At 54.9% G+C, this 18,702-nt stretch overlaps 1 protein-coding gene across 1 annotated transcript; it reads right to left on the reverse strand.

The window, feature by feature from the left end:
• Nucleotides 1-1,001: 1,001 nt before the first annotated feature.
• CIMIP3 (ciliary microtubule inner protein 3) lies at nucleotides 1,002-18,690 on the reverse strand. Its single transcript, XM_059701691.1, has 2 exons — nucleotides 18,598-18,690; nucleotides 1,002-1,514 (listed from the first exon to the last, which is right to left on the reverse strand). Exons 1-2 carry the CDS (start codon nucleotides 18,688-18,690, stop codon nucleotides 1,179-1,181), a joined length of 429 nt encoding a protein of 142 aa, XP_059557674.1. The 3' UTR covers nucleotides 1,002-1,178.
• Nucleotides 18,691-18,702: the final 12 nt, after the last annotated feature.

The following is an 18,702-nucleotide window of genomic DNA, read 5'->3' on the forward strand; positions in this document are numbered from 1 at the left end:
TACGGTGAGAGAGAGCCTGCAGCAAACAGAAGAACCTGGACCCCAGGAGGCCCTCCTGCCTCCTTACCATCTCCTCCTCGGAGAAAGGCACCCGGGAAGCCTGGCCGCCACTGGCTGCTTGTCGGAGTCCCTGGACATCCTGTCCTGTTACCCACACCCGCCCAGCCGCCTGTGCTCTGGAAGTATGCGCCACTGAATACGCCATGCCACCAGAATGGGACGGGACTCCTAGAAATGGATCCGGTTGGATTCGCTCAGGGTGTGCTGGTGACTACTTAACAACGGACTCTCTGGGGAAAAGAGACCCTGCTTTGCAGGTGTTTGCTGGTTTCAGTGGTGTAAACACTCCCACAGGCGACTTCCAGCTGCCAACAGGAGTCCTTGATTGCGGGGTTGGGAGGAGGGGCCCACAGTTGGCTCTCACGGGCTGGTCGGAGCTGGCCTCAGCCCCCACCATTCGCCCTCCCTGGCAGTGACCAGGGACTCGCTCAGCCACTGCCATGGTCACATACCCTCTGCCTTCATCGCTTTTTCCCATGATCCATGGCCCACGGGCCTAACCGACCGCGGAGGCAGCTCCCCTGGACCAGCTCTTCCTAAAGAGACAGGGAGTCCACCCCCACCAACAAAGGGGAGTCAGAAGCAGCGGTTTCATACAAAGCGAGGCCCCTGGGGACTGGCTCACTCCCCATCGCGTCCTGTTTTCCACTGGCTGCTGCCCGCTGCGGTGAGAGGCCTCAGGAGGGAGCTGGGCGTCGTCAGCCCCTGCATCTCGTCCTTGTCCTTGGAGAGACTGCCGGGCCGGGACCCGGGGGCCAGGTGTGACCAGCACGGGCTTTGCTTGGGACTTGGGCTCTGAAAGGAGCTGGGGGTCTTCTCAGGGCGAGGGGACGAAGAATCAAGTCCTTCCAAGTCTTCAGACCCCTCTGGACATAACCTTGCCGTGAAGCGCCCCCTTGGCCTCAGCTTACCCAGTCACAGACACGCATTCAGGGAAAGAAGAACAAACTTTAATGGCTGCCAAGAAGAGACACCCCCCCTTTACCAGTGCTGATAGTGGGCATGGCACAACTGTCCCAACCCAGGCACGGTCCACCGCCGCTGGGGTGCACAGCCCTCCCCTCCAGGACCGGGGATCCTGGGCGGGGGGCAGGCAGGGGCCTCTGGCTGGCATGGGGCTAGGAGCGCCACAGGATCGCGTTAACAGGAGGCATGTCTAAGCGCTTGCGGGTATGGTCCGTGTCCCGGCGGTACAGGTAGCCACACGTAGGCTTCTGCATGGTGCGGAAGGGGCTCAGGGAGTTGGGGTACTGGGAGGTGTAGAAATTGAAGGTGAGCTTGTCCTGGTTCTGGCCGCTGAGGTCCACCACCACCGGCATGTAAGCTACGGCCAGAGCCTGCTCGTGGTCCTTCTTCCATGACCGGGACAGCGGAGGCCACGCCAGGGCCACCTTCCCCTTCTTGCCTAAGGGTGCCGTGGGCCCACAGCTGGGTCCTGAGGGTTTCTGCGAGTCCTGGGAGGAAGGGAAGAAAGCGAGAGCGGGACATCAGACACTGGGACTTGCTGCTGGGGCAGGGACAGGAGGGGAAACAAAGGGGCCATGGTCAGTACCCCAGAGTCCTCCCCTCCCTCCCCCCCACCACCCAGCACAGCTCTGCAGCTGTGGAGTCAGACACCTCCCGGCAGCATCTTCATGGCTCGGTTCGCCGACCCACCCACTGCAATGCAGACCTCCACCCGCTTTGCAGAGGCCTCTGCAGGCTCAGAGGCTGGGAGCCACCCTCCAATTCCTCCCACACCCCCCTGCACTGCTGGCCAAGCACCCCCTCCTTCCTGCAGCCTCCTACAGGGTCTCTCTCCTCCCTCTCCTCTCCTCTCTTTTCTTCTTCTTCTTCTTCTTCTTCTTCTTCTTCTTCTTCTTCTTCTTCTTCTTCTTCTTCTTCTTCTTCTCTCTCTCTCTCTCTCTCTCTCTCTCTCTCTCTCTCTCTCTCTCTCTCTCTCTCTCTCTCTCCTGCCTCTGAATCGCCTGCCTCTTCACCCTGTGTTTCGCACTCGCACCGAGTTCATCTTCCCGTGCCAACGGCCAGATCAGGAGGCCCCTCTCCTCAAAGCCTCTTTTGGTTTCTCCCGCCTAGGAAACAAGCCCCAGGCCCCGGCTGGAAGGAAGAGCTGTAAGCTGGGGCTCCTTGCACCCTATGTTCAGGCCTTGCCATCTCCCTCTCATCCGCTGGCCACACCTTCCCTTCCAGGCCCCAGGCCCCAGGCCCTGGCTCAGGCGGTCTCCCCAGCCCCGAACCCTCCCTCCCTTTCCTCAGGGAAATTCCCTTTCAGCCCAGAGCTCCCTCTCACCCTTATCCTGCAAGATCCCATTCCTTCTCTTAACCAAGCAATGAACATGGGTTCCCGGGAACTGAATTCTGGTGGAGGCCGCTCCCGCCCGCCAGCCGGCCCATTCTATTTTAGAACATCCCTCATTGTTAAGTGGGTCCTGTTGTCTGGAGACACTTTGGCTGGGTCAGGGGTCCTCAAACTTTTTAAACAGGGGACCAGTTCACTGTCCCTCAGACCGTTGGAGGGCCGGACTATAGTTTAAAAAAAAACTATGAACAAATTCCTATGCACACTGCACATATCTTATTTTGAAGTAAAAAAACAAAACGGGAACAAATACAATATTTGTATTTGCATGTGGCCCGCGGGCCGTAGTTTGAGGACCCCTGTGCTGGGTGGTCAGGTCTGGAGTCCACCCCCAGGAGGTCCCCGTGGCCACGTTTATCACGTTTTCTGACATCTCTCTCTCTCTCTCTCTCTCTGTCGCCTCCTCCTCGACTGTCCTCTGACTTTGACCCCCACGCTGTCTCCCGGCCACCGAATGCCCAGTTCACTGGGGATCTTTGGAGGCGCCACAGGACTACCCGAGGGCCCGTGCCCGTGCGTCAGGCTGGCTCTGGGCTGCTTCCCAGGATACATCTGGTGTGTGTGTGTGGGGGGGGGGGGGATTGAATTCCTTTCTGCGGAGAAGCAGCCCCAGGAACTGGGACAGAACCCCTAGCTGCAGAGTTACTGGCCCTGAGCCCCACCATTTTACAAAAGAAATCCCTGGCACTCAAGTCGCAGGGCACACTCCTTGGCATTTAATTTACACACTATTTGCACAGTTCAAACATGCCCAGGGCTTTCCCAAAGGCAGCCTTTGCTCCTACCGGTTCCTACCCACACTATATTATATGCGCCTCGGCTTTGCATCTCAAGATTCTCCCTCTCCTCTCAAGCCAGCAGCTCTGGGGACACCTCCTCCAGGAAGGCCCTGGTGCCGCAGCCCCTGCCCCCTCTTACCCTCCGTGCTCAGGCCCTCCTCTTGGGATGTGAGTCTTTGCAGGGCAGGACTAGGGTGAGGCCATGCACCAGTTTGAAGGAGGCGCTCACTCGGAGTCGTGCGGGGCAGCGAGTGCCTCCTTAGGTCTGGCCACCGGGTGCTGTGCTTGCCTCATCCTAGTCCCAAATCGTGATCCTTTGGCTCCTGCTAAGGTTCCAACAGGCCTGCCAACCGCTCCCAATGGTCCAGACCACACCCTGCTCGCTGTGTCCCTGAGGCTTACCCCATGCGCACAGCCGAGCTGGAGAGGGGCGTGAGTGAGTGTTCAGCAGCCTCCCCGACTCTCCCAGGCTCAGCCCTGAGATGCCGGATCACAAGCAGAGGGGCCAGCACCAGAAGTGAGCGGTGATGGTGGTCACCGACGATCGTTTCCACCACAGGCTCTGAGCACAGTAGCACCGAGCTAAGTGGCTGATCTGTTCTAATCCTCAGTCATTCGTTAAGGACGGTATTATTGTCAACCCCATTTCAAGTTGAGAAAACAAAGTAAGGAGGTCATGTGCCTGGGAAAAGCCAGGCTGGGATTGGAACCCAGGCCTGGCTGACCCCGAGGTCCACAGCCTATACTCCATGATGTATCCTGTGTCCACTACACTGTGGGGACAAGGCCCACCGAGTCATTTCTGCCCTCGTTCCATCAACTTGTGAGCTCCTGCGGGTGTGCTGGGCTGCCCTCACCCCCCAGGCCCCCGAGAGGGCCAGGCAGCCAGGTGGCCAGGGTGGCTGGAACACTGGGTTTTGAGTGCTGGACTTTGGTTCTGGGTTCTTGGACTCTGCATGGACAGGACAATGCACTGACAACCACACCATGAATTGCCATCCCTCTGCAGAGCTGACGATACGATATTGGTTGCTTCATTCATTCAAAACTATCCCCCTTATATGCCAGGCCCTGGGTGTGCCGGTAACAAAGACATCGCAGATGGGAACACAAACATGAAGGCTGGGAGGGCAGGGCTTCGCACCTCAGCACCTTGCCATCTGGGGCCGGATGATTCTTTGTGGGGGCGCTGGCCTGTGCATTGCAGGCATGTTAGCAGCATCCCTGGCCTCTACTCACTCCACCCACTTCCCAGTGGTGACAGACAAAAAGGCCCCTCATCACTGCCAGCGCCACCTGCGGGCAGCGAGAGTCCCTGCCGTGGAGTCCCCGACAACCTCTGTATCTGGCCTTGAGGGTGGAGCCTGGCCCCGTAGGGCAGCTCTGTTCCTGCCTGGGAAGCGTGATTCTGAGAATGTGGGGTTCCGGCCCTCCCCACCGACCGGACAGAAGGGCTCAGCCTGTGGCCATGGCGACGAGGGAACTGCAGAGGCCCAGCGCTCCTGCTCCCCAGCCCACCTCCGTCTTAGCCACTTGGACGCCGCCCCCGGGGCTCAAGAGGCTGGTGTCAGGGGTAACAGAAGCAGGTGTGCTCAGGATGGTTGGGGGGTCTTACCAGAGACCCGGCAGAAGGAAGGGTGACACTCTTTGCTAACAGAATTGAGAATCCATCAAGTGCCAGTTCTCCGAGAGCCATTTGCGATGTCACTCCCATTCCTCACATGCAGGAACTAGGCTCAGGGGTGTCTGAGCACTTGTGTGAGTTCACGCAGGTGGTGAGGTGCTGTGTGAGCACCTTGTAGAAGTTCCACGTCTAGGGACTGGTTAGTGGGGGAACCAGGGATTGAACACTGTCCTCCCTCTGCCCAGCTCAGGCCCTGGCTCTGGCTCACCTGCCCTGGGCCTACCAGTTAGCTATGTCCCAGCTGCTGCTGCTGCTGCTACAACCCTGGGGACCCTGATGGGGGGGACCCAGGGCCCCACGCACATCCAGGGACGAGGCCTTCACAGAACCAGGGACAGAGGGACTGGACAGTCTCCAGGAGGAAGAAGAGGAGAGGGAGGAGGAAGGGAAGATATTTGGCAAGGAGGAGGGGGAGGAGGGGGAAGCCCAGGCAGCCCTAGCCTTGCCCTGCCCCTTCCGGGGGCCTAGCGAGCCCAGGTGACTAAGCTCAGAGGGCTGAGAACACCCCCCGCCCCCCCCCGCCCCCCCCCCCCCCTGCCCTCCCAGGGCCCAGCACAGGCAACTCTGGAGGGAGGGTGGGGCCTCATGCATACTTTCTAGGTTAACATCTGGTTTCATTTAACCATCTCCTCCCCAGTCAGGTCCTCCCTGTCAAGTGCACGTGTGTGTGTGTGTGTGTGTGTGTGTGTGTGTGAGAGAGAGAGAGAGAGAGAGAGAGAGAGAGGGTGGGGGGGGGGGCTTTTCCCCCAGGGGCCATTGGCAATCCGGGAGACATTTCTGGTTGTCACAGCGAGGGAGTGGGGTGCTGTTGGCATCGCGTGAGGTGAGGCCAGGGGTGCTGCAGAGCGGGCCCAGCCACAGACAGCTCCGCAAGGAAGCTCAGCTCCGATGCCAGCAGGGCCGAGGTGGAGAGACCTGGCTTAGAGGTTTCAGGACGCGCCCCTCTCCCCAACCTGCTTCCGGCAGCCCTGGCTTCAGCCTCCCATTCCACAGGGAGCAAGAGACTTGAAGGGCAAGCAGAGGGTCCCATCAGCCCCTTCCCGCACTATTTTCACTTGGGGTTCGAGCTAGAGCCAAAAAAAGGCATCCGAGCAGAACGGTGCCTCCGTGCCCCGCGCCCGCTCAGGCAGAGCCCAGCAAGGCCTTTTAGACAGACGGCGCGTGTGTTTGCCCCTTACACCAGTCATCCTTAGAAGAGGATGACTCAGGAGTGCAGCTCTCTAGGCAGGGCCGGAGGACCTCATGCGTGACATGACTACAGGTCTTCCAGGAAGACACCATCCTCACAAACACTCCAGGCCCCTGGCCCCTCCACCAGCCTGGCCCACGCCTGGCATTCCACCATCAGCACCTCGCTCTTTGGTGGAAAGGCCTCCTCCCTGGTGAAATGCAAATGGCACGGGGTGAGGCACCCGTTCGGTGGAACGTGCCTGGGTCTTGGAGGCTGAAGACCTGAGCTCCAGGCCGGACTCTGCCCTTACAGGTCAGGCAACCTTGGCCAAGTGGCGGAACCAGTTGCTTCATCTGCAAAATGGGGATAATAAGGCTGCTATCTACTGCATCGGCTTGCTGTGGGGGTGCGACGCGTGTGGGAACTGTGCGAGCACAATGCAAATGGCAATTACTGCCAGCCTGCTTCTGAGCACGCTCTCTGAACCTTTATGAGAGCACATTTGCCTGCGCTGGGGGCAGGGGACTCAGAAGGGCATCGATGGGGAGGGGCAAACAGGGCCTCAGCTTCCTGAGGCTGTGTGACATGCGGCCCGGAGTTCAAATTCCAGGTCCACCACCCACTAATACCTGACCTTTGGCATTTATAATACTCTGCGCCTCAGTTTCCCCACCTAGGAAGTGGGAATAACGAGGGAATGTGTCTCATAAGGTTACCATGAGCACCTCATGGAGACAGTTCATATAAACTGCTTGAACGTTCAGGCACTCTATAAACTTTAGCTATGAGATGGGGTAATGCAAACTAAGAGTCTTGGGGATGTGAAGGGGCAGAAGAACCAGAGGGCTTGGATGGTGGCGTATTTCCTGCCCCCGACCAGGCCCTAGACCAGGGGAACGAGTCCGGCAGTGATACTGGCCCCTAAGCCTTTGGTAAGAGGCCCCCCCCCCAGCGCCTAGCTACACAGGTGGGCCAGGCTGGGGCCTTCCTACTCCATCCTGTCAGTCAAACCTCTTGTGACCTTGGGCCGCCCTGGTCTAGCCTGTGATGTCATCCCACCTTGGGCATCCTCGACCAGGTTCTTCCTTGCTTGGTGGTGAGATGGGACTTCTGGTAGTCAGGGGCCCCGGGGGCTCCCAGCGGCTCTTGGCGGTTACTGGGAGCGCCCGGAGGGGAGAACTTGTGTGGGCAGTGACATTGTGATGTCTCTTTGACAACACAATTCCTCTGTCTTCCTGAGCAGAGGAAAGGCACCTGAATAGAACTCTGCCTCCGTGCCCCGCACCCGCTCAGGCAGAGCCCGGCAAGGCCTTTCAGACGGGGGGGGGGGGGGGGGGGGGGCTGGGAGCTGTGGGTAGTGGGCAAGGGGAGAGTTACCTAGGCACCTCCGGAAGTCCCCACTTCCCCAGGCACTCACTGGTGCGTGCTCGCTCGCTCTCTTTCTCTCTGTCGTCTTCTTCTTCTTCTTCTTCTTCTTCTTCTTCTTCTTCTTCTTCTTCTTCTTCTCCTTCTCCTTCTCCTTCTCCTCTTTTCTCAAAACATGGCTTTTATTGCACTTTAAAATGTCACAAATAAGCCTGAGGAATCAGTCAGCATCTCCCAGTTTCTGTCGCTGGACAACTTAGATCTTGTTCATCAGCCTGCTGAACGGTTCCTTTTTCAGAAACATAGATCCATCCAAATTTTTTTCTGACAGCCTTGTTGTTAAACTGTTGTGGCTTGCTGAATCAGAGCAGGTGAATTCGATACAAGTTCAGTGTCGTTTCCTTCAAGAATCAATTCATCTTTCTGGGCTTGAGACACCAAACCCTGCGGATGTCTTTTTCGTCCAAGAAATTCCTGATTTCAACAAGAGAACCATTCTCCTGAACAGCGGCAGATGGGGACGTGAGCACACACAGACCTCACCCTGCGGCGGCCGCCCAGTGGAACACCTGGCCCTGTTCTGTACGGGACTGCAGAGAGTGCGAATCATGGCCAGTTCCTTCCTACTTCCCCACCATTTGTCAACCCGGAGTCCCTTCTTTTCCTTTCCAAGGAGACTGAGTTCTACATTGATGTGGTTGAAGTCCCTCCGCAGGGCGCCTCTGGGGCCCTTTACGGTGACTGTGCAGAGAGTGATGCCAACATTTTCTGGAACGTCGACAGTCTGACTGCTGAGCATGGTCTTCATCCTTGCAGTAAATGCGGCAAAGAGTTCTTTCTCTCTCTTCCTGTGTGCCCTCCGAATTACTGAGATGATGGATGGATGGTTGGTTGGATGGATGGATGGATGGATGGATGGATGGATGGATGGAAGGATGGATGGATGGATGGAAGGATGAATGAACAGAAGAGTGGGAGAGGGGATGGGCAGAATGTAGGTAGATGGATAGATGGTAGATGGGTGGTCCCTCCTGATTTGAGCCTATGCATCTTTTTAGCCTCAACTCTTGCTATTTTTCCTCTATGCAGGAGTTAATTCTTAAATGTACCCTATTCTCCTCCCTCTGAGATTTTGCATCTGCTGTTTTCTCTCCTAGACCATTTAAGTAGGGGGTTAGGAGATGCAGGGGTGGATGGATAGATGGGTAGACAGGTGGCTGGGTTGGTTGGCTATGGGTGAGTAGATGGGTAGATGGTCAGTAATTGGGTAGATGATGGGGGTTAGGTTATAGAGGATGGGACTGCAGACCCAGGAGTCGGGCTCTTTGAGCTCGAATCCTGGAATTACTATTGTGCTAGTTGTGTAAACTTGGGCAAGTAATCGAGTCTCTGTATTTCTGTTTGTTCATGTGTAAAATGAGTGGACTAAAGGTCCCTATCAAGAGAGTTGGACAAAGCACTTAGGACAGTGTCTGCACAGAATCAGCACACAATAACTAGCATCCATTAGCATGTGTGAGTAATTGGATTGATGGAGGATTGCTGAATGGGCTGCCCTGTCCCCATCTTCAAACACCAGACCCCCCTCCGCCCTTGAGCACCATCTCCCCAACACCAGACTTGGTGGGCAGCTCCCAGGAATGTGTCAGAAACCCCACATGTAGAAAGGCCTGGGCTTCTTCCTGGGGTCAGGGGGTGGGGTGGGGAGAGGACCGAGGGGAGGGAAACAGAGCAACTGATGACTTCCTGCCCGCTGACACCGGCTTGGGCGGGGTCCAGGACTTGTTTCCTTCCTGGCACTGTGTCAGCCCTGACTATTGGTCAGTGGGTGGACTTTGGGGCCCAGAGGCAGATTGGAAGTTGGGGTGTTGATGGCTTGTGCACTGTGCTCAGATCTCACACCCTGATGGTAATGGCCCCTAATTTCTGAGGAGCTGGGAGGGAGGAGGGAGGAGGAGAAGCAGCAAGCAGGGCTTGCCTCTGATGAGGATCTCCAAGGCTCCGGGGTGGTAATATCTGGTTTGGGAGAGGGAGGGAGGGTAGGAGCATGGCATTCTTGGTGGAGTGGCCAGCAGGTCTGGCTCTGAGGAAAGTGGCTTGGGTCCCAGCCCAGCATCCGTCGGAAAGGAACCCAGGAGGCTGGAGGGGGTGGAGAGGGTTTGGGGGAGCAGGGCACCGTGACTCAGCACACACCCCACTCTGTCTCAGCCCAGGCGGGGTTGAGTGTTGGGCTGGTTGCTAGGAGTCCCAGGTGACCTGAGCTAAGTCCCATCCATCCCTGGGCCTGTTTCCTTATGTGCACAGAGAGGGTGCTGGGTCCCTCCGTTTTGGACATTGGAAGAAGGGGAAGTGAACCACTCTCTGAGGACCTCAGGCAGGGACCCACCCGACTGTCCATAGGAGTGGGCCCTGCCAGGACTGTCCCCATCCCAGGCCACGTAACCCTCCCTGTGGAAATCTCAACAAGGGGCAGTGGCGCCGAAACCGGTTTGGCTCAGTGGATAGAGCGTCGGCCTGCGGACTGAAGGGTCTCAAGGTTCGATTCCTGTCAAGGGCATGTACCTGGGTTGCGGGCACATCCCCAGTAGGAGATGTGCAGGAGGCAGCAGATCGATGTTTCTCTCTCATCGATGTTTCTAACTCTCTATCTCTCTTCCTTCCTCTCTGTAAAAAATCAATAAAATATATTTTAAAAAAAACAAAAAAAAAAGCAAGGGGCAGTGTCTTGGGAGACCCTGTTAGGAAGGCCTGGCTAGTCCAGCTCTATCAGACTTATTTCAGTTGTAAGTCACGCTGCCTGGGTTTAAATCCCAGACCTTCCCTTCTAAGTGACTTTCACAAACCAGTAAACTCCCTGTGCCTGAATTCCTAATCTACAAAGTGAGGCTGATAAGAGAATTTACCTGGAATGCTTGTTGTGTGCAGTGCCTGCCTGCTGCAAGCTAAGTGCTACGCGTCATATTGTTGTTATTTCCCAACTTTGAAAGACACGGATTCAGTCCTGCCTCCCGGAAGCCCGTTCCTCTGACTTCTCTGCCACGCTCCTGGCATGGCCTCATTTTACCGACAAAGTTCCGGGAAGGAAGAACTGTGATTTGTACCCACAGCGCTCAGTGGGTGCTTGGGACGGATGAGGAGAGGCTCAGGACTGGCTTGGCTCACAGGAGGATCCACTGACCACCCCCACACCGTCCCCCGCACACAGCCTCCATCCCTCCTGCCTTTCTGCTGTTGAGGTTCAGGCAGGCGGTTTGAAGTGTCTTGGTCTAAGCAGGCCTGGTTACTTGAATATTCTCTCCACCCCTCCTTACCTGCTGTGTGATTTGGACAAATTACTTAACCTCTCTGATCCTTACTTATTTTTCCTTTGTTGGACCTCGAGTACAGGAGGCCGAGTTATTCACACACCTCGCTTCATGGTGCATTATCATCCCTGGCCTCCGCTCTCCTTGTCCCAATTTCCCTCCTTAATCTCCAGTTTCCACTACACTCCCCACCCACCCCAGCCAGAGGCAACCATTCTCAGGTGCTTAATGAGTATCTTCTTGTTTATATGTGTTCTTGCAAAGTATACATATTGTTCTTTTGTATGCATGTTGTTTTTATTTACATAAGTGCCATGTGAGTTTTAGATCTCATTCTGTTTACTTTGATGGCTCCCTAATGTTTTTAAGATTCATCTGTGTTGCTATATGAACACCTAGTTCCTTGCTTCCAATTACTGCGTAGTTCACCCAGTGTGTTCACCACATTTTATATCTTCCTCCCCCGGTGCTTCCAACTCCTCACCCCACAAACAGCATAGCAATGACATCACATCCATGTCAGCTATGGGAGAAGGCATGCTCCCGAGAGCCAAACTGATTGGCTATAGAGTATGAGTAACCATCATTTGGGGTCTTCTTTTCTCCATCCATAAAATGGGTGTATTGCCCCCACCCTTGCAGGGCTGACTTGATGGTAGTGAGTTAAGGCGTGCAATCCACTCGGCCTCTGTCTGACACTGAAAGATGCTCAGTGAATGGTAGATGTGGCTGCTCTTCTTCTCAGGAGAGAGAGAGAGAAATAAGCCGGACCCAGGACAAGTTGCGTAGAAATCGCTCCCAAGGCTCAAAGTCCCAGTTCAAGAGTTGGTCTCCAAAATACGTGAGAAGTGTATGGGGCAGTGCAGGTTCCCCGAGGGTAAGGACTGATCTTATTATTTTATTTTTAAAGAAAATTCGTTATCTTTTTTTTAAAATTTATTTTATTGATTTTTTTTTTACAGCGAGGAAGGGAGAGGGATAGAGAGAGAGAAACATCGATGAGAGAGAAACATCGATCAGCCGCCTCCTGCACACCCCCTACTGGGGATGTGCCCGCAACCAAGGTACATGCCCTTGGCCAGAATCGAACCTGGGACCCTTCAGTCCGCAGGCCGACGCTCTATCCACTGAGCCAAACCGGCGAGGGCTGATCTTATTTTTTGTTAATCCTCATCTGAGGATATTTTTTCCATTGATTTTTAGAGAGTGAAAGGGAGGGGTAGAGAGAGAGAGAAACATTAATGTGGGAGAGAGAGACATCCATTGGTTGCCTCCCACATGCGCCCCAACCAGGGATTGAGCCTGCAACCGAGGTACGTGCCCATGACCGGAATCGAACCCATGACCCTTCAGTCTTTGGGCTGACACTCTAACCACTGAGCAACCGGCGAGGCCAGGACTGATCTTGAAGTTAAAAGCTCCCACAGCCCGAGCGCAGGGCCTGCTTCAGAGGAGATGGCTGGGCCCAGAAAATGCTTAAAGCATCCCGTTTCTCACTTTCCTCAGAGCCGGAAGTAGCCCTCACACAGGAGGTGCAGGCATTTGTTGTTCTGCCCCTGCTCTGCCAGCCAACTAGCTTTTTAGCCAGATGTGAAACCGCAACTGAGTGCTGGATCCCACCGTCCCACCTTACAGATGGGGAGACCGAGGCTCAGGGAGGCTCGGTGGTCTCACAGTGAGTAGTTGAAGTGGCACTAACGTCCGCATCTCCAGGTCCCCCCTCCAGTGCTCTTTAAAAAAAAAGGAAGAAAATCACCCTAGCTGGTTTGGCTCAGTGGACAGAGCATCAGCCTGCGGACTGAAGGGTCCCGGGTTTGATTCCAGTCAAGGGCATCTGCCTGGGTTTCGAGCTCGATCCCCAGGGTGGGGTGTACAGGAAGCAGCCAATCAATGACTCTCTCTCATCATGGATGTTTCTATCTCTCTCTCCCTGTCCCTTCCTCTCTGAAATCAATAAAAATATAGTAAAAGAAACACTAGGAAAATGCACTCCAGGTTAAACTGTGCTCTTTGTTATTTGCGGAGGTTAAGTTCAAACAAAGCTCTCCCAACAGAGCAGATCACTCGAAAGGAAAGCCCACAAGGAGTGCTGGCATTCCCAGACTGTTTCCTTCCCATCCCTGGCCACGCACGGATACACTTTAAATATGTTCCGTTGCGATCTGCAGAGAATTTGGGGTTTTGTACTTACCAATGCCTTTTTTTTTTCAAACACACACATTACTTCAGATGGTAGAATGCGTTTTATAATGGGCTGTTTTTGCCTGGCCTTCAAGGTGACCTTGCAGACACCTGCCCCATCCTGCCTCCTGGGGCCCGGTTGACCTTTCCCTCAACAGCAGTCGCCAACCGGTGGTCCGAGGACAACTGGGGGTCCGTGAGGTCCGAAAGGCTGGCGACCGCTGCCCTGAGGATCTTTGCTGAACGGGCACTGCTCTCTTACGGCCCCTCATGGCCTCCGTTCCGTCTCTGTGGTCTCTGCTCAGCACCTCCGTGCCCAACGTCACGGCAGGGAAGCGGGACAGGAACACGCAGGCGCTGAGTTGGGCTGGGTACTTGAACCCACTATCTCGCTGAGTCTGGTAACCTTACATTAACAGCCTTTTTTTTTTTTTTTAATATATTTTATTGATTTTTTACAGGGAGGAAGGGAGAGGGATAGAGAGTCAGAAACATTGATGAGAGAGAAACATCAACCAGCTGCCTCCTGCACACTCCCCACTGGGGATGTGCCCGCAACCAAGGTACATGCCCTTGACCGGAATCGAACCTGGGACCTTTCAGTTCACAGGCCGACGCTCTATCCACTGAGCCAAACCGGTTTGGCAACAGCCCTGTGTTACAGATGAACAAACTGAGGCTCGGAGAGGTGGTAACTCAGCCCAAGTCACTGCCCCGTGAGCAGCCTCCTCAGAACTGAAACCTATTCCCCAGCAGGGACCTTCCCCACCATGTCCTGGGCCAGCGACAGAGTCCATGATTACAGAGTCCATGGTCTCTCCCTAGCACCCCTGAACACACCCTCCCCACCCAGGGCTGGGCCTTGGGTCCCACACTCTCAGGCACCAGGTCATGACCTCTCCGAGCCCCCTCTCAGGTTGTTGGGGTCCACACCAGCCAGACTTGCCCTGAGCCTGCCCAGCTCAGAGGAATGCCCAGCAGGGGGTTGGAGCCCACAGTCTGCAGCCAAAGGAAGCAGTCCCCAGCGCTGGCCTGGTGCCAGGTGTCATCGGCCTGTTACAAGGGGCTGGACCAGACGACCTGCAGCTCAGTATGGTCTGGGCGTTAGGATGCCCACAGGTCTGACCTTGGCCCATGGAGAGCTGGCTGCAGGTACCTGGGAGGACGATGAAGGTGACTCTCAGGACTTCTCAGCCTGCCCTGCTCTGAGTCAGAGGGCACCCTCCCAGCCAGGAGCACTTGGCTTTGGTGGAGGAAAGACCACAAACTTGACAGAGGCCTGAGTCTCTGGGAAGGCTGCAACTTCCGGGCCCCAATCCCACCCCACATTCCAGAACTTGCTACGCAATTGCCCGGCAGAGATTTAATTACAGGACTGGTCTTTGGGCTGTTTCGAGGAGAGCCTATTATTTGGCTGTTTCTTTACTGGGGGAGCAGGAGTGAGGTGTTGTTATTAGATGAAGTGGGGACCAAGTAGCAACAGTACAGGGTGCTGAGCCGGACAGACAATTGGGCCCCAGCCAGGTCTCAGGGAACTCAGCCTCGAAAGCTGGCAGGCTGACAGGTGAAACTGCAACTGTGGGCGGCACTGCTCGCTGCGGAACCGGGCGTCCTGAGACTCCCCTGGGCCCCCACCAACAGGGGGATGACACTGGGGTGTAATGGGTGTGTAGGGGCAGGGAGAGCAGCCTCAAGCCCTTCTGGTGTTCAGGCATCACCCTGCTTTCCCCTTTTCCTCCAAAAGCAAGGGGACCACAAGTGCAGAGAAATGAACAACCCCTAAGGAGTGCCCTGACCTGGACACTTCACATCCATCATCTCATTTAACCTTCATAACAAGTTTCTAGGGGGGACTGCTACCGCTCCATGCACAGCTGAGAAAACTGCTCAGAATTGGGTTTGTTTGATTGATTGATTTCTCCTATATGCAAGCTGTTTACCTTCCTTTCTTCCTAAGAAATGTCCCACAAACAACTCTTTCTGTTTCTGCCACCAGCACACACGTGAGGCGCCATCCCCTCCTGCTTGCATCAATTAACCACCTGGTTATCCAGTTCACTAATGAATTAAACCCCTCCCTTCGCCCCTGAGCCTACACTTTCGCCTTCCCATCCATCCTCCATCCAGATGTTAGATGAACATCCTTAAAACACAGCTGTCGCCAGTCACCCTTGCCTGCATGGTCAGCCGTGCCTGCTCCTGGCAGCCAGGGCTTCTCAAACCTTAACATGCTCCTGAGTCACGTGGGGATCTTGTTCAAACAAAGATGCTCTCCTGGGCCCCATAATCCATCAGCTCACTGAGACTCATAATGACCTTAAATTAATAGCCTGTTTTACAGGTCAACAGACTGAGGCCCAAGCAGGTTGCTCAGGGTCTGGCACGGGGCCAGCGTGCTGCAATGCTGCTGGTTCATGGACTACATCTCTAGGATAAACTCTCCTGCCAAGTTATTCTTCTTTAATTTTTGAATAGGAAATATTTATATGGTTGGAAATTTAAAAACGTATAAAGGTCTTCAGTGAAAATTCTCCTTTCCACGCCTATTCTCCTCCCTCCCCCCCGCCACCCAGTTCTCCCTACCCCCACCCCCCCCCCCCCCGCATAAACACTTTTATTCATTTGTTATGGATCTGTCCAAAGTTTCTCTCTGAACAGATCTTATCCTGCCCCAAATGGTAGCATACTACACACACCGTTTTGTCAACAGCCTATCAGTTTATCTTGAAGATAACTGGACACGGTTGGCTGACTCATTCATTTTTAGAGTTGCATTATTATTCCATTGTGTGGATGTACTATAATTTATTTAATCAGTCATCTCCAGGTGTTGTTCCCGGCTGGCCTTTTTAAGCCTTCCACACTCCGGCCAACCTTGCTGTGACCTCCATCCTGTCCCCTAATCCCCAGCCCCACCATCCTGAGCCCCCGCAGAGGCCTTCACACCTCCTCGGCCCTCCAGCCACCCTGGCTGCTCCTCCTCTGAATCACAACCCACTGTGGTCTCCTCCTCATTTACCACCCCACTCTTCATCTCTCCAAACAGATGAAAGCAACTTGAACTCAGGAACCATGCCTTTGATTTCTCTGGATCCTTCACAGCCCAGAGCTGGGCACACGGCAGTTCTGAAGAATGTAGTTACCTAGTGGAAGTTGCATACAAAGGGAGCCACTCAGTGAGGGCTCTGCTGGGGCTGGTTCTGGGTGCCAGAGCCAGGAGCTACCCAGGTGAGAGGACCTCAGACCTCAGAGGCCTCCAAGAAAGAAGCCCTTATCTTGTACCTGAGGTCTAGAGCACTGGGGTGGGTTGTGAGGATGTCCAGGGCATGATGGGGCATCTGGGGTTCCCTGGGGCCCTTCCTCGGTAGACAGTGGGTGGAACCATGATGTGGAGATAGGAGGGTGGAAGGATGGATGGCATGTGTGTGTGCCCTAGAATGAGCTCCTTCCCTTCTCTATTAACATCCTTGTCATCCTTCACGGGCCAACTCAAGTCTTCATTCTTCCAAGCAGCCTTCCTGCACTTCTCCAGCTCACGCTGACCTCCCTGCTCTAATATTCCTGCTGTGTGTATTAGTGACAGCATCTGTGTTCAGTCACCGTGGCCTGCCCCCTTGAATCGTGTGGAACCTCACCTACCAGATGAGACCGCAAGATGCTCTACAGTACTTCTCAAATAATACTTCTCAAATTCTCTTATATCCTCATGGACCCCAAACCCTCAGCACAGCACCGGGCCTCCACAGATACTCCTTGAAGGAACAGGAATTGGTTCTAGGAATGCCATGGTGGTGGGTGGGTGGCTGAGCCGGGGTTGACCACAGGCATGTCTCCAACCAAAAACAGTTGGGGAACACCTCACAGCCACAGTCTCTGAAGGTCCAACTCCTCCTGCCCACTGACACTGGAGCAAGTAGAGGGGCTTTTTAAAAATGAAACTGTTGCCCTAGCCAGTTTGGCTCAGTGGATAGAGTGTCGGCCTGCCGACCAAAGGGTCCCAGGTTTGATTCTGGTCAAGGGTATGTACCTTGGTTGCAGGCTCCTCCCCGTTCTGGGCCCCAATCAGGGCTCATGCAGGAAGCAACCAATCAATGTGTTTCTCTCACATGGCTATTTCTGCCTTTCCCTCTCCCACCCTTTCTAAAAATCAGTGGAAAAATATCCTTGGGTGAGGATTAAAAAAAAGTCACTGTCATGAAAAATAAAGACAGGAGACTGTGCTAGATTAAAAGATTAAAGGGTCATGATAAGCAAATGCAGTGTGTGAGTCTTGATTAGACTGTGGATTAAAAAAAAACCGAAAATGACATTTCTGGAGATGATAATAGTGTCTTGATGTTAAATCTGAGTGTGATGACTGTATTGGAGTCTCTTAGGAGAATATCCTTATTCTTAGGCACAGGGAACTGAAGTACTGATGGGAGTGGGGAGATATGCCATGATATCCACAACTTTCAACCTTTAGCAAAATGAAAATCAAAAAATAAGTGTATGTGGAGAGAGAGAGAGTGAGTTTGCAATTATGGCAACATGTTAACAATTGGTAAATGCAGGAGGAAGGAATACAGGTGGTCATTTTACTGGTCTTTCAAATTCCTCAAAATGAAAAGTTGAGGAGGAAATGCCTTTAGTAAAAAGAAAGATACAATTCCGACTTCCTGGGAGAACGAGCAGGGGAAGTGCAGCAGTGGGTGCTGTTCCAGCAGCTTCGGGGAAACACTGCCTGAGACAGATCACCACCTCCCCTGCCTTCCACTACTGCGACCCAGAAAGCATCAGACTAACCCTGTGGCCTGATCCCCGCCCCCCTCCCCCTTAGCTAGGACCTACCCCATGCAGCTTAAAGGTCCACAGCTCTCCCTAGCCGGTTGCTCAGTGGTTAGAGCGTCAGCCCTCGGACTGAAGGGTCGCCGGTCGGATTTCAGTGACATACCTGGGCTGCAGGCTGGCACCCCTCCACACACCCCCGCCCCCCACCTCCTCCCTCTCCCTCTCCCCTTCCCCATATGCAAGCAGGAGGCAGCCAATCGGATTTCGCTTTCTCAGTCTCCCCCTTCCCTTCTACTCTCTCTAAAAATCAATGGAAAAAAATATCCTCGGGTGAGGATTAACAAAAAATAAATAAAGGCCCACAGCTCATTTCCGTGGAGAGTGAGCCCAGCCCTAAGTGGGCTGGCTCACCTTGAGTTTTTAAAAATTATATTCACTTAACTTGACAGAAAAAAAAATTTAATGTACAAACAACGCCAAGATTCAGCCATCCTGCATTCTCTGGGAGCTCTGTCAATGGAGACGTTTCCACCTTTGCGGGCAGATCGGGTGCGGGTTTACTGCTTCCCCGCTCACGCCCTATTTCCTGGGGGGCATTTCGCTCTGCCCCTCGAAGGCGGGCTGCTTGCGGCGTCGGCACCGTCCTTCCCGAGGCCCCCGCGCTGACCTGGTCATGACCCTCTGCAGAAGCGAGGGACTGGCCCGCTTCCTCCCTTCCCCGCGCGGGAGGGTGGAGGGGGCGGGCCGGCGGAGCCCGGGGAGGGGGCGGCCCTCCTTCCCGGCGGGGCGTGGGCCGGCCGGGTCCCCAGCCCTCCGGGCCGGGCCAACAATGGCCTGTTGTGGGAGGAGGCGGGCAGGAATGCGGCCGGGGGAGTCGGGCGGCCGCGGGGCGGGGCGGGGCGCTCGCAGCCGCAGCCTCTTACCTGCCCAGGTAGCTCGCATTTCCCGGCGAGCGGCGACGCCCGCACCACCTGCCGCCCGTCCCGTCGCGCGGGCGGGGAGGACCGCGGGGCCATGGCCCGGTAGAG

Source organism: Myotis daubentonii, chromosome 6, assembly GCF_963259705.1.
Source record: "Myotis daubentonii chromosome 6, mMyoDau2.1, whole genome shotgun sequence".
Lineage (NCBI taxonomy): Eukaryota > Metazoa > Chordata > Mammalia > Chiroptera > Vespertilionidae > Myotis > Myotis daubentonii.